The sequence below is a fragment of the Eleutherodactylus coqui genome, chromosome 3, assembly GCF_035609145.1.
Source record: "Eleutherodactylus coqui strain aEleCoq1 chromosome 3, aEleCoq1.hap1, whole genome shotgun sequence".
Classification (NCBI taxonomy): domain Eukaryota; kingdom Metazoa; phylum Chordata; class Amphibia; order Anura; family Eleutherodactylidae; genus Eleutherodactylus; species Eleutherodactylus coqui.
The window spans coordinates 98,388,890-98,403,744 of NC_089839.1; the positions used below are offsets into that span (position 1 = coordinate 98,388,890).

General features: G+C 44.2%; 1 protein-coding gene across 7 annotated transcripts in view; it reads right to left on the reverse strand.

Moving 5' to 3' along the window:
- UTRN (utrophin) overlaps positions 1-14,855 on the reverse strand; it is a 701,048-nt gene that overhangs the window by 548,433 nt on the left and 137,760 nt on the right. For all 7 annotated transcript variants that reach the window (XM_066595903.1, XM_066595904.1, XM_066595902.1 and 4 more), the window contains 4 exons: positions 12,278-12,475; positions 10,169-10,350; positions 5,204-5,354; positions 2,043-2,162 (listed from right to left, as the gene is read on the reverse strand). In XM_066595903.1, coding sequence (XP_066452000.1) covers positions 2,043-2,162; positions 5,204-5,354; positions 10,169-10,350; positions 12,278-12,475 — 651 coding nt within the window. The remainder of the gene's footprint in view (positions 1-2,042; positions 2,163-5,203; positions 5,355-10,168; positions 10,351-12,277; positions 12,476-14,855) is intronic.

The following is a 14,855-nucleotide window of genomic DNA, read 5'->3' on the forward strand; positions in this document are numbered from 1 at the left end:
ATTCCCTCCTCCAGATCATTTATAAAAGTGTTGAAAACTGGCACGCCAAACACACTTGCGGCTTTTGCAGATCGCTGTCCACCCACAGTTTCTAGTGGTGAAACAGCCTTTAAGAGTCCTACTTTAACCTGGATAACAGCGCATAGCGTTACTTAAAGGGGTTGTCCTGTGCCGAAACGGGTTTTTTTTTTTTTCAATAGCCCCCCCGTTCGGCGCGAGACAAACCCGATGCAGGCATAAAAAAAAAAAACCGTCCAGTACTTACCCGAATCCCCGCGCTCCGGCGACTTCTTACTTACCTTGTGAAGATGGCCGCCGGGATCTTCACCCTCGGTGGACCGCAGGTCTTCTGTGCGGTCCATTGCCGATTCCAGTCTCCTGATTGGCTGGAATCGGCACACGTGACGGGGCGGAGCTACGAGGAGCCGCTCTCCGGCACGAGCGGCCCCATTGAGAAAAGCAGAAGACCGGACTGCGCAAGCGCGTCTAATTGGGCGATTAGACGCTGAAGATTAGACGGCACCATGGAGACGGGGACGCTAGCAACGGAACAGGTAAGTGAATAACTTCTGTATGGCTCATAATTAATGCACAATGTACATTACAAAGTGCATTAATATGGCCATACAGAAGTGTATACCCCCACTTTGTTTCGCGGGACAACCCCTTTAATTACTATTCTCTGGCGACACCTGTACAGTTTCTCACTTGCAGGAGAAGGTTTACTACAGACAATGTTTTTCGCATCAGTATTCTCCTTTTTACTCCATGCACAGCACAGACACTTTTCTCAGTCTCAGTTTCTTTGTTCTTGTCTGTGGGCCTCCAGTGCTATTGCTAAACCAAGTCAAGTGAAATCTAAACATAGAGAGTACATAGCTATTGGCTGCCTTACAACCCTCTTTCAGACTCACCAGCCTCTGCAGCACTTTTCTCTCTACAAAGGGCACCTTAGTTGGTTTCTCTGCCAAGACCCGTCTACTGCATCAGACTGCACTGTTCCTTAGGCTCCAATCACACCCTGGACCTTTTACCACAGCCCACCAGTGTGCTGCTCAACAGCTGTCTGGACCCCAACCTCTGCCCAATCTCACAGCACATCTCATTTCTTACCATAGCAAATTTATCAAGACAAGCGTTTTTAAGTTCATCTTGATATAATTGCACAGGAGTGATACATGCCTAATTCATCAATTAATTAATTAGGCACATCTATGGCTAGCCAGTGTGCCAGTCAGACAAATGTGCCAGCTAGGAGCTGGTTAGTTATTCCTTTCTATCTGAAACTTCCTGGAGTCCTGCTTCTCAGATGGGTCATGTGAACTCATTCTGACCACCTGATTTTCAGGTGGTCTTCCCCATTTTTCTGCTGCCCTGCTTTTTTAAATTCACTAATAGACAGGGGGCATGTAGCAAGCCTACGATTTTGCCAGTAGTTCACTGTCCTGTGCTTCCTTTCTCTGACTTCCCATGCTGCACTGCGCTGTCTCTGGTCCAATCAGCAGGGAGACATTATCTCAATGCACACCCTTCTGCTGTCCCAGGACGATTACTGAAATTGAACATTCAGAGACATTCTCGCTAAATGATTAGTAAACCTAAATTAATGTGCATACACACGTGATGTAACAGCAGAAAAGTCAAGGAATGTGGAGATTGCATACACAGTCCCTCACATCTGGCAGCCTGTGAGTGCAAGAAAGCAGCCTGTGAGGATAATTCCTCCCCTACAGCGAAGGAAACGTCAATACTTAACAACAGGCAGTGAACCGAAGAGGAGCTGGAAGGGAGACCCTAGTAGCAGCTAATTCAGCATTGATTTACAGTGATAAAACTAAAAAAAATCTAATGAATGTATATTACATGATTGATGAGACATGAATGGGCTATTAGATGAGCAAAAGTAGTCTGAATCGTTAGTGTCCCTTTTAATAGTGCTTTTCCTGGCATTTTTTGCCTTTTCAAAAAAGTGTGTGTATGTAATGGAAGTCTAAGTACACCAAAAGGTATTACACTATCATCATCATTACTAAATGACCCACCTGCAGCTGGACTTCTAGTGCAGCAGTGGCTCCGTCACCACTGTTTTCATCAACAATAACCACCATGTGTGTTAAAGAGTTAACTTTAACTTGTTCTGCCTCCAGGTCGTTCTGCAATTTCTAGCAAACAGATCACAACATAACGTAAAACAATAAAATATCATAAAGCAAATAATAAGAAGCAACTAAAAAAATGTCAATTTCCAAATGGCCTCTCATATATTACTACCATACAAAGGGAGATGCTGCCACATGGTCCCATTAGCTTGGTATTGTACAGGTTGATTCAAGTGTCAGGGCCACCCAGAATATCTTCTGAACAGAAGAACAAATAGAAAACTTTGTAGAACACTTGGAGGGCTGTGGAAAAACATTTTGGCACTATGGTGGTGCCAGTCAGTCATTTTGTGTAACCATCTTGGATTTGGACCCAGAAATTTCAATGGAAAGGGGATAAGGGGATATAGGATTAAAAGGTAGAATTTCATGAGAGATTGATAGATGCAGTTATTTTTTTTTCAACACCTGCAGCCATTTTCAAGTTACAGATGGTGTTATGTTGAGTTATGTGGTATGGAAAACACTAATCAAGGTAGAAGAAGATGCTGTTAACAATCCAAGACAGATGATGATTCAGAATTTGTTCACACATTTGTAATTCGCAGTGATAGAATTCCAGGCATCTGTCAGGGTCATCTTCTCACAACTTCTATTTGTACGGGTGCCACTTGTGTGTCTTGAGGGTCCTTAGGACCATTGGCTGAGTCACTGCATGCTCCCATGTCTCCTGGTGCTTTTATGTGGACCCTTCATGCACAGCTGTCGACATCCATGGATGATAACTCACGGCTCGGACGGACAGATCTCGGTTTGTCCTGGACACCGCCAGTTTCCCTGAACTTCTGGATCAGTTTCCTGACACTTGGTGCTCTCACTGGCCTCTTCCTGGGTGTTCTGGATTGAAGACCTCGGCCTCCTTATGAGAACTTCTGTTACCGACCATCAGAATGATCTCATGCTGTCCTGGATTGTTAATGGCATCTTCTGGTATTAGTGTTTTCCATACCACATCATTCAACACAACTTCATGATAACTTCACATGACATCATAAAATAGTTGCAGGTGTTGAAAAAATGACTGTACCTATCAAAAAAAATTTGATGAAATTCGACCCTTAATTCATGAGTCCCCTGATTCCATTTCCATTGATGTTTTTTTTAGCAAAATCCAACACTGCTGCGACCAGGATGGCAGACAAGCGCCACCATAGTGCCAAAAAGTTTTCCCTCACCCATCTATGTGTTCTACAAAGTTTCATATTTGTATCTCTTCTCATTCTGAAGATATTCCGGCTGGCCCTGAATTCTCAATCACCCTGTATATTTAAAAGTCATTTAAGTGGATGAATGCGTTAAGACCCATTTACATAGAGCGATCCTTTGAGCGATAACCGTTGCGTTAAAACGTGCGGCCATCATTGACGTTACGTGCACTGCTAGCTGATCGTTAAATTCAAACCAGCCTAAAAATCGTTGTCTTATCAGGACCACACGCTGAGTTCTCTGCGGGTAGTGCTGATAGGACTGTTACTCCTCCCTCAGAGAACAAAGGAGCTGAATGGAGATAAGAGCCCTCGGGCTATTAACTGCATTCAGCTAAAGGCTACATTTGCACCTTAATAAGTTATTAAGTAGCTGAGTAGCTACTTAAACGTTTATGCAAAATGATCACTCAAAGCTGTCCCTTAAACTGTCGTTTGAGCGATTTTTGAGCGATCATTGCTCCATGTAAATGGGCCTTTAGAGGAAGAGCCCATGACAGTAAATTAAAGGATTGCCTTAAATAACCACTTCCTGATATAAGTTTATTATCAGAATTGCTTCCTTTAGGCCTCTTTCCCACGAACGGATTTCCGCCGCGTAATTCCTAATAGCTCAGGGCACACGGTGCGGAATTCCATCGCGGAATTCCGCACCGTGAAATCTCTATTTGCTGCGGGTGTACGCGCAGACGGCTTCCATTGCAGTCAATGGAAGCCCTCTGTTCACGCTATCTCCCGCTGTAGCACAGCGGAAGATAGCGTGAAAACGCTTCCCCACCTACCGCCGCCGCGTCATGTGACGCTGTGGGCATGTCACATGACGCAGTGGCGGTGGGCGGGGAAGCGTCATGCGGGACCCAGAACGGTGGATCCGCTGGTAAGTATGGGGTCTCTGGGGGGGCGCCGTGACGGGCTTCGCCGCGGAATATTCCGCGGCGGAGTCCGTCACGGCCGTGTGCAGCCGGCCTTAGGGCGAGTTCACACACAGTTGAATTGCTGTAAAATTTAAGTTGTGTAATGCGAGCTGAAATTCGGCAGCAATGTACAATACACTATAAGTGAATGGGGGCTGTAACAAAGGCCACTCAACATGCAGTGGAGAAAATCTGCGGAGGAAGTTAGACGTGCTGCTCCACTTGTGAAAATGCGATGAGTGAAAATCCACATCAAAACTGAATGCGGATTATGGTGCCGGTGTACTCCATGATGTGTGATCATACCTTCAGGCCTCCTTCACACAAGTGTGACATAATTGCACTCAATGGAGCCCAATAACATCTTCTCGCAAGTGTTCCCGCACAGGTAAGTATCCTTTGCTGCTGTGGCAAGCCAGTAAGCGGGCCAGCCCAATTAGTTGCGGGTGTTAATGACTCACAGCAAAATTGTGCAGTTATGAGCACGATTTCTTGCATATGCGTGTGCATTTGCGCAGCCCCATAGACTCCTTTGGAGTCTCAGGTGCGCATATGCGGGCAAAAATAGAGCATGTTGTGTATTTTTGCAGACAGCGAAAATACACGCAGAAAATCAACCAATGTAAGTGAACCCAGTGAAATCTATGGGTTTTAATTGGTTGCGGTTCTCATGGTCGATTTTCTATGCACAAAAGCGTGTGCAAATGCACTTGTGTGAAGGAGACCTTAGACTTGATAGTGTTATACTTCAAACTTTAAAGGGTGAGCATGTGACCTATTATTGTACTACTGCAGGCTGGGCAAGGTCTTACAGAATAACGTGCCCCTGGATGATCCCTTTAAGTAATTCCCTTTACTTATTCTCATAGAGTCACCAAAGGCAGACTTTTACTTTAAGCTATTCTCACTACTATCGTTCTCTCACTTTGTGCTCTTCAATCTGTTTTCTAAAGGCCTCAAAGTCTTCACCATAGGATTTTAAATCCATCTTGCGAATTCGCTCTTCCGTGACAGTCAGCCAGTCAGACAATTGGTCCAGTTGTTTTCTTTGCAAATCCATCAACACTTCGTGCAGCCTAACACGAATACAAAAAAGTGATACAAACAGGTTAAACGAGGTAAAACAATCATTTATTTCCAGATAACATCTCTCTACCTGATTGCTTGCTATAAGCGAGAGTTTCACCTCCTACAGGGCATGTCCGTGCATTAGAATTCTGTAGTAAAAGTGCAATGCATGCTGGGAATTAGTTACAACATCCATCATGTAAAAACATTTAGGCTGGGTTCACACACAATTTGCCGCAGAAATCTTGCGGTTTTGCGGCAGAGAAAAACCACAAGGTTTCCGCCAGGATAAGTGCAGCTTCAAAACCCGCGGCACTTAGCCACATGCTTTTCCATTGTGGCCGTCTCTCCCAAACAGAGGAGTGAGGCCACAACGGAAGAAAAAAAAAAAGAATTGCATTGCTGCGTCCTGGGAATCCGCGCCGCAGCGCCAGCTTTGCCGCGTTGGATTGTCTGCCTTGTGTGGACGACATTTTTAACAAATCTCACCCACATGGCCGGGCAACAATGGGATTAGCGGCTGCAGGCAGATTTGCCGCAGCGAAATTCCACAGGGGAATTCCGCGGCAAATCCGCCGCGTGTCAACCTAGCCTTTTGCCCTATTTTTGATTTAAAGACGTTGTCTCCTAAAGAAATCCTGTCCGTACGCCTTTTTATAGCGTATTGACATCATTAAATGGGACGGCTCACCAATCTAGAACCCCTCAACCCTTACCCCTATAAGCCAGAACAGAGGGTGTATTTCTACAAGCAGCTCCCCCTTCTGGCAGACTCCAGGATTTCTTGTATAATATTCCTTTGTATGGTGACTATGTAATACACGGCTGCTGTTGTGGACATGCCTGGCTGGCGATGGCTTCTCCTGGCATCATCAGCATTTTCCCCATACCAATTTTCTTGCACAGATGAACGACTACCTGATTACACGGCCGATTCTCGTTACATTTTTCTGCATGCAAAAACTGATCGATGAACGATAAGGAAACGAATTAGCGTTCAGCATTCAGTTGGCAAATAAATAAGATGGGAACAATACCTCTGCAGCACGACCTATTGGATGGTTGGATGATTGGGAATTGAAAACCAAGCCAGAATCCATACACAGACAGCTGTTTCGGGGTTTTTTCCCCTCATCAGTGTGCAGTAGGATCCTGGCTTGTCTAGTTAAGACCCCTGTTATTTGGGTGCGGAGGGGTAACATCTCTCCTTAAGGAGAGCATCTAGAAGGTGAGGAGACTTATAAGGCCATCCATGCTCCTCTGGAAAATGTATCCAAATAAGGGAGATGGTACAATACCTCTGCAGCGCCACCTATTGTACGGCGAAATGTCTGCAAATTATCCAATAGGGGACGCTGCAGAGGTATTGTTCCTTCTTCCTTATTTGTATATATTTCCCAGAGGAGCATGGATGGCCTTATAAGTCTCCTCACTCACCTTCTAGATGCTCTCCTTAAGGAGTGATGATACGCCTTCTGACCCATTCAGATTTTCATGGATCGGGGGGATCTGAACGATTATTAGCCTGTGTAAAAGGGCCCTAACACGTGTTGGGTATATACTTGGGCATAAGCTTTAAGCTGACTCACCAGTAGGCGGCGTGATTAGTACAAGTGCCAAGCCCAGCACGAACACTAAGTACAGCCCTGCATCCTCATAGCACCTGGTGTGTGAAGGACCTTTCTCATGTCGCCCTTAGAGCTCCTTTACATGGGAGTATTTGTGCGCACAAATTATGTTCACAATATGCAAAGTGCAGAACTCATTGATTTCAATTGGTTTGTACACATTTCGGCATTTTGCGCACACATTTTATGCATTAAAAAAATGTAGCATACTCTCTTTTGTGCATATTTGCACACCAAGCGTCCCCATAGAAGTGTATGGAGGAATGTGCAAATGCACGCACAATACACAAGGAGATATATGAAACACTGTGCAATTCCGCTGCGAAAAACAACACATCTACAACTAATTAGACTAAATTGCCATTTAGTCCTGTGGGCGCAAATAATGCAGTAAAATACGCTGACATTCTCACAAAAGAAAACTCGTTCAGGGCTAAAGCACAGAGGCGTGAGCTAGTACAGTCGCAATGGAGCGTATCAGCGCTTGAACCAATTTTTTTCTTCCTCGCACTTGTGCAAGCGAGTTTGAAAAAAGGTTGGAAAACAGATCCTGCGCCATCTTCCTCGCACGAAGTATTAACAAGCGAGAATGCCGCTGGTGAAAACAAAATCAGTGAAATCAGTGGTTTTGTTCCATCATGCGTCCCTGATTATCAATGCAAATATATTGTGCTGGAACATGCGAATCTGCACATGCGCTCCAGTGAAACCGCCTCTTCTGCAACAATCACTTATACATTTCATTAAGATTAAAAAGATAGCTGCAGCAGAGCTGTGTCTGTGTATATAGCAGAGCAGGACTGTGTGTGTTTATATGTAGACGTGTATACAGCGTAGCAGAGCTGTGTCTGTGTATATAGCAGAGCTGTGTGTGTTTATATGTATGTGTATATAGCATAGCAGAGCTGTGTCTGTGTATACAGCATAGCAGAGCTGTATCTGTTTATATGTGTGTGTGTATACAGCATAGCAGAGCTGTGTCTGTGTATATAGCAGAGCAGAACTGTGTGTGTTTATATGTATACGTGTATACAGCGTAGCAGAGCTGTGTCTGTGCATATAGCAGAGCTGTGTGTGTTTATATGTGTATATAGCATAGCAGAGCTGTGTGTGTTTATATGTATACGTGTAAACAGCGTAGCAGAGCTGTGTCTGTGTATATAGCAGAGCTGTGTGTGTTTATATGTATATGTGTATACAGCATAGCAGAGCTGTGTCTGTGTATATAGCAGAGCAGAACTGTGTGTGTTTATATGTATACGTGTATACAGCGTAGCAGAGCTGTGTCTGTGCATATAGCAGAGCTGTGTGTGTTTATATGTGTATATAGCATAGCAGAGCTGTGTGTGTTTATATGTATACGTGTAAACAGCGTAGCAGAGCTGTGTCTGTGTATATAGCAGAGCTGTGCGTGTTTATATGTATATGTGTATACAGCATAGCAGAGCTGTGTCTGTGTATATAGCAGAGCTGTGTGTGTTTATATGTATGTGTATATAGCATAGCAGAGCTGTGTGTGTTTATATGTATACGTGTATACAGCGTAGCAGAGCTGTGTCTGTGTATATAGCAGAGCAGAGCTGTGTGTGCTTATATGTATACGTGTATACAGCGTAGCAGCCCTGTATCTGTGTCTATAGCAGAGCAGAGCTGTGTGTTTATATATATGCATGTATACAGCATAGCAGAGCTGTGTCTGTGTATATAGCACAGCAGAGCTGTGTGTGTTTATATGTATACGTGTATACAGCATAGCAGAGCTGTGTCTGTGTATATAGCATAGCAGAGCTGTATCTGTGCGTATAGCATAGCAGAGGTTTGTCTGTTTATATAGTAGAGCAGAGCTGTGTCTGTGTATATAGCATAGCAGAGCTGTGTTTGTGTGTATATAGCAGAGCTGTGTCTGTTTAGATGTATGTGTATGTAGCATAGCAGAGCTGTGTCTGTGTATATAGCATAGTAGAGCTGTGTCTGTTTGTATATAGGAGAGCTGTGTCTGTGTATACAGTATAGCAGAGCTGTGTCTGTTTAAATGTATGTGTATATAGCATAGCAGAGCTGTGTCTGTGTATATGGCATAGCAGAGCTGTGTCTGTTTATATGTATGCATGTATACAGCATAGCAGAGCTGTGTTTGTGTATATAGCATAGCAGAGCTGTGTCTGTTTGTATATAGCAGAGCTGTGTCTTTATATATAGCATAGCATAGCTGTGTGTGTTTATATGTATGCGCATATACAGCATAGCAGATCTGTGTGCATATAACAGAGCTGTGTGTGTATACAGCATAACTCAGCTGTGTGTATATACCAAAGCTGAGTCTGTGTATATACCATAACAGAGCTGTGTGCATATAGAGAGCTATGTCTGTGTATATAGCATAGTTGAGCGGTGTCTGTGTATATAGCATAGCAGAGCTGTATCTGTGTTTATAGCATAGCAGAGCTGTATCTGTGTATATAGCATAGCAGCACTGTGTCTGTGTATATTGCATAGCAGAGTTGTGTGTGTATATAACATATCAAAGCTGTGTCTGTGTATATAGCATAGTAGAGCTGTGTCTGTGTATATTGCATAGTAGAGCACCTACCCTATAATACAAAGAAAGGAGGCACTATGCTAGACCAAAAAAGTTAGGGTGGTTTCACACCTGTTCGGGGATTCCACTTTCCTGGTCTGTTTGGGAAACAAGAAAGGAGAATCCCCAAGGCTGGACAGTTCTGTCTCTGGATGAAACCGAGCAATGCCTGGCAGACCCTATTGACTATAATGGGGTCCGCCAGCTTTCTGCCCACAAAGTGCTGCATGCAGCGCTTTTTCTTTCTTTCTTTGCAGTTGCATTTATAACGGGACCTCCGGCCAGAGGTTCTGCCGCAGATGTGAAACCAACCTTAAAGACATTAACCCCTTCTCTTCCTCAGACCACCATTAAGTTTTAATTAATATGAAATATTTTTTTTCCTATCCTCTGTTTGCTTAAACCAGCGGCGCGTCTTCTAGTCCGAGGTCCGAAAAATATGGTAAATGCTTAAAGCATAGATTACTGCTAATAGAGGCATGTTGAGGCATCCTTCTTATATAAAGGCATTGCGCAGGGGGACACTCCATTAGGATCTCCTAGGGTGAGTTAAGGAACATACCGCTATTATCACGGCCTTCTTAATATATGCAATATACTCATTATAGGAACAAACCTGGACTGTCTATGCATGCTTTCTATACGAAGGTCTTCCCAGCGGGAGTTCAGCAGGGTCATCTGCTCTTGGATCTCATTCTCTTCATCGATTGAGAGGTCACCCTGAGCAATGAGTTGGTTCCCCGCCTGCAGAACATTGCCCACACTGCTCTGGTGCGCCGTCAGCTCCATCATAAAGGCCTGAAGAACAGAGAGGTCACAGAAGAAAGGTATACATTATCTAACCAAACGGCAGAGCTACTGCGCAGAATACATAATACGAACTCCAAGCCCCTCGCGGAGAGTACAAGGCACATTATCCTATCGGCACATGGACATGGTGCCAATACTCCAAACTCTTGGGGAAAGGTCAACTTTAAACTTGCATGAGGTTAGAAAAAAGTTTTCAGAAAGTTTATTTTGTATGAAAAACTTGTATTTTAAGTCCATTAACAAATGATTTGTAAAAAAGTGCTCATTCCCACGGGCGTATGCGTAAAACACTGTGTGTATCATGCAGCGTGTCTCCACTGTGTGAGGTGGCGGTAAGGCAGCTATTGCCATGTATGGCAGCGATTGTTCACACAGGCGAGGGAATCACTTCCGCCCTGATCTAAAAGGCTAATTAGGCTCCCGAAGTGCAGTGTTTTGCGCATACCTGCGCATACATATGTATGCATTTGCACACCTCCACTGACTCCTAATGCAAATGGGCTCACAAATAGAGCATTTTCGCAAAAGAAGAAACATGACATGCCCTATGTTTGATTGCATTTGCACACCTAAAGCAATAAAGAAGTCTATAAGGCTGCGCAAAGGTGAACCCGTTCCCCTCAAAATTGCGCAATAAACTGCACAATTTTGCTTGGAAATTGAAAACACTGGGTCTAATTAGGCTGCCCAGCCTTTTAAATCACAGCGCGAGTGTGTCACGTGCCGATGTGAACAGACCAAGGCCGATACACGCACAATGGCGTGACCTTCACAACACAAAAAGTTGTGCGCCTACGCTTGTCTGAAGGAGCTCGTTGGCTCTTGTGCAGCCTTTTTAGACAGGCAGATACATTGTTTGCTCATTCAAGGAGAGTCGTTCAGTCCTCACAGAATTTACAGGATCAATCTGCAGCGTTTTTATAAAACGTTGCGGATGCTGAATCCACAGCATGTCTGTTTGGGCTTCAGAACTGCGTTACGGAATTCAGTTCTCGAAATATAAGGATTGAAGTCCGCAAGTGAGAACATGGCGAAATCTACACCATCTAGGTACAGAGTTACAGAGTTACCAACGCGGCATTGTTGCGGGATTGCTGCTGTTATCCCGTTGCAGAATGCCCCGCAGCGATTCCGCCTCGTCCAGATGAAATATATAGGTACATTTCAGAAGGTAAACTTTATTGCATCACATTTCTAGTATCTGAAATTTTCTGAACAGTCCTTAGGCTGCCTGTCCACGTCTGGGACGGAATATCGCTAGTGATATTCCGCCACAGGGGAGGAGGGGGGGAGCACTACAAGGTCTCCACGATGAGCCTATCGAAATGATAGGCTCATTGCGGAGAATTGCGGCAAATTGCAACATGCCGCGATTTGAATCACGCGAGCGGAGAGACGCTATGGTTCTCCACTCATGGACGTCGGGCTGCGCTCTCCATACTTCTCCTATGGAAAGTGTGTCGTGCGAGCTCCGTGTGCCGTGGATCTTGGAATGACAACTCGCCCGTGGACAGCCAGCGTAAGTGGGATAATGTGGACTACAGAGCTCTCTCATCATGGAAATCAGCGTCTGGTTAAGATTCAGGGACCTTTTACGTTGGACGGAATATGCTGTGCCCGAATTACGCACCAAAATCCGTACTGCTAACTGCAAATTCTGATGCAGAATTACTAGCAGGATTCTGTTATTTTCAATTCCGCACACAAATATACACATTAGCAGTACAGATTTTGGAGGAGAACTGTTGTGGAATATTCAATCCTATGTGAAAGGTCCCTCAAGGCAGTAACAATGGGTGTTCTCCTGCATTTGTATAACATGACAGAGGATCACTTTACGGAAATTCTAGACTGGATTTCCCCTTCAAAGGCTTTCCGTCTTGTTTTTACTGTTTATGCATTGAATGAAACTCACCTCGTGAGTGGCAAATTGTTGTTTGACTTCTTCAACATCCCCAGATACATCTTCTTGCTCCTGAAATGTGTCTTCTGCCATGAGAAGCCAAGTGAGGACATCTTCCAGGGCAACTTGATAGCTGTCAAGATCCATGTCTACCTCCGTGACTGTACTGGGTGTCTCTGGACCGGAGTCTCTACATGGCTCATCAGATGCCTAAAAGAAAATTTCAGTCAGGATTAATTTTCCATTGATCCAACTTGCGTCATAATTTCTAGAAAGAAGTTGCCCAAGATTACCATTTTATTACCGTTGGCCATAAGTGGCCATTTTTCTAGAAATCAAAAAAGTTTGTAATTTAGTTTTAGTCATAATGATGTCCTCTTCATTTCTCATGCATGCAAAATAAATAGCACCTGCCCTATTCTTGTGTACCTTTGTGCACCTCCCGAGGAAGTCTATGGGAGGTGGGTGAATGCGTGCAATGCACGCACAAGTGTGCAATATGCTGTGCAATTCTGTGAAGAATAGAACACATCTGGACCACATTAGCCTAGATAGCCATTTAAATCAAGGCGTGGGTATGTTCTGTGCACATATGAACAGGCCATGTGTGTGCAAAAAAGTACTGTAAACTACGAAGACACGTGCAAATCAGCCTTGTTCATAGTGCAAATACGTTGCTCTGAAGCAAGCACATTTGCGCATACGCCCATGTGAAGCTGCTCGAAGGTCGGGAGGGGTATCATCTCTTCTTAAGGAGACACCAAAAAGGTGAGTGAGGAGACTTATAAGGCCATGTTGCTCCTCTGGGAAATATATGCAAATAGAGGAAGATGGAGCAATACCTCTGCAGCGCCCCCTGTTAGATGGCAGCATTCCTGCAAATTAATGTCAGGCCCTTTCTACATGTCGTAAAACCCAAAAAACCATACACAGACAGCTATTTCGGGGGTTTTGCTCTTAGCTCCGCCCTTCCCCCCCATTGCACAGAAAGAGAGGTGAGCCTGCGATAGGGAGGGAGGGGAAATGGCAGTGGCCTAGTGAGCTCAGCACATTTGCGCCAAGCTCAACAGGCCATCTGAAAGGGTGCACAAACGTTTGATTTGTGCGATTGTTCACCAGATTTTCCTGTCCCAACATAGCGTATATCGGCCGGCGTGAAAACCGCGGCCGATATGCGCTCGTGGGAATAAAGCCTTATTTGCAAGTAACCTGAACACACAGCATGCAGCTGTGTTTTTGTTTTCTTGGGCGCGATTCAAGGTTGTTTAGATAAGCCGATTCCTCGTTTGAACAAACGATATCAGAGTTCGGCCCCAGGCAGCCAGATACATCGTTGGCTCGTTCAAACGAGACATCGTTTAATCATTCATATTCGCTGTATTAGTGACTGAGAACAACTGAACCATTAGTGAACGAGTCAAAGATGATTTTTATGTCCGCATAATATGAACAATGAACCAAAAGTATCTCTGCCTTACATGTAGCTGTTGACAGGCAGGGGAATGTGCAAGAACTAACCAGCGGGACTTAACTTTTAAATTGAGCTTTGTTTAAAAAAACAATGTTTTTTTCTAAAATGCCCACTTAACATCAAATAAAAAAAATAATGCTGGACAACTTCATTAACAATAAAAACTAATGCATCTTTAATGCTGCCAAACATACATAATGAGAAGTTGCAGTTCGTGTAGTATTAAAAAGCTTTGAAAGTATGGAATTATATTTTATGCAGTAGTGTTGTATGCATAATATTTGTGTCGTTTGCATATGAAGAAGTACATGTACTAAAGACACACAACTATGCAGACAGCCGCAATTTTGATCCGTGCAGTAACAAAATCGCGCCATCTCCTATTTTTGTGCGAGCCTCAAAGAACGAGAGGCTCGCAAAACAAAATGGCACGGCTGACGCGCCAACTCTGCTCTGTGCATGTGCGGCTGTGTGCAGAGCAGAGTGAGAAGACGCCGTGCGGGTAAGCGACAGGTCACTGCAGGGGCACAGGTCGCATCCCGCTGCGAGAAACTTGCAGTCGGAATCCGACCCGACCATGTGCATGAGGCCTAACTGAAGCAAATACTTAAACACACTTTCCACTAGATTGGATGTATCTCAAAGACTACTGATAACCATGAGACAACCGCTCTGCAATCAGTGTACTTGGAAGCCTATCTTCTCTGTACAGGTAGAATGCCCTTCTAGATGAAGTGCCGAGCGACCTTATAACCATTGGTCTCTGAGCAAAGAAAGACAGTCTTTTCAATGTGGCATCCGATCAGAGATAGCGATCCTAAGTACATTAATTGAGAGTCATATATGCCGTATGAATCGCAATTTCAAGTGAGCTGAGAAATTCGTATAGTAATAGTTCTGAGCTCTTAGAGAATATCAAGAAAATGAGAAAAAAGATTAATTGTGGATATTGCATTAATGAAAAATGTCAAGCCATCCTTGATGTTATTGGTACTTCGTTCAGACGAATGTTAAACGTCCTTATTCAAAAAGAGTGTAAAGCGGTCTACGCATTTCATCTGTAGGCCACAGATCTTCAGGGACCAGAATGAACCTCAGATGTGAAAGAGGTCTGTCAGT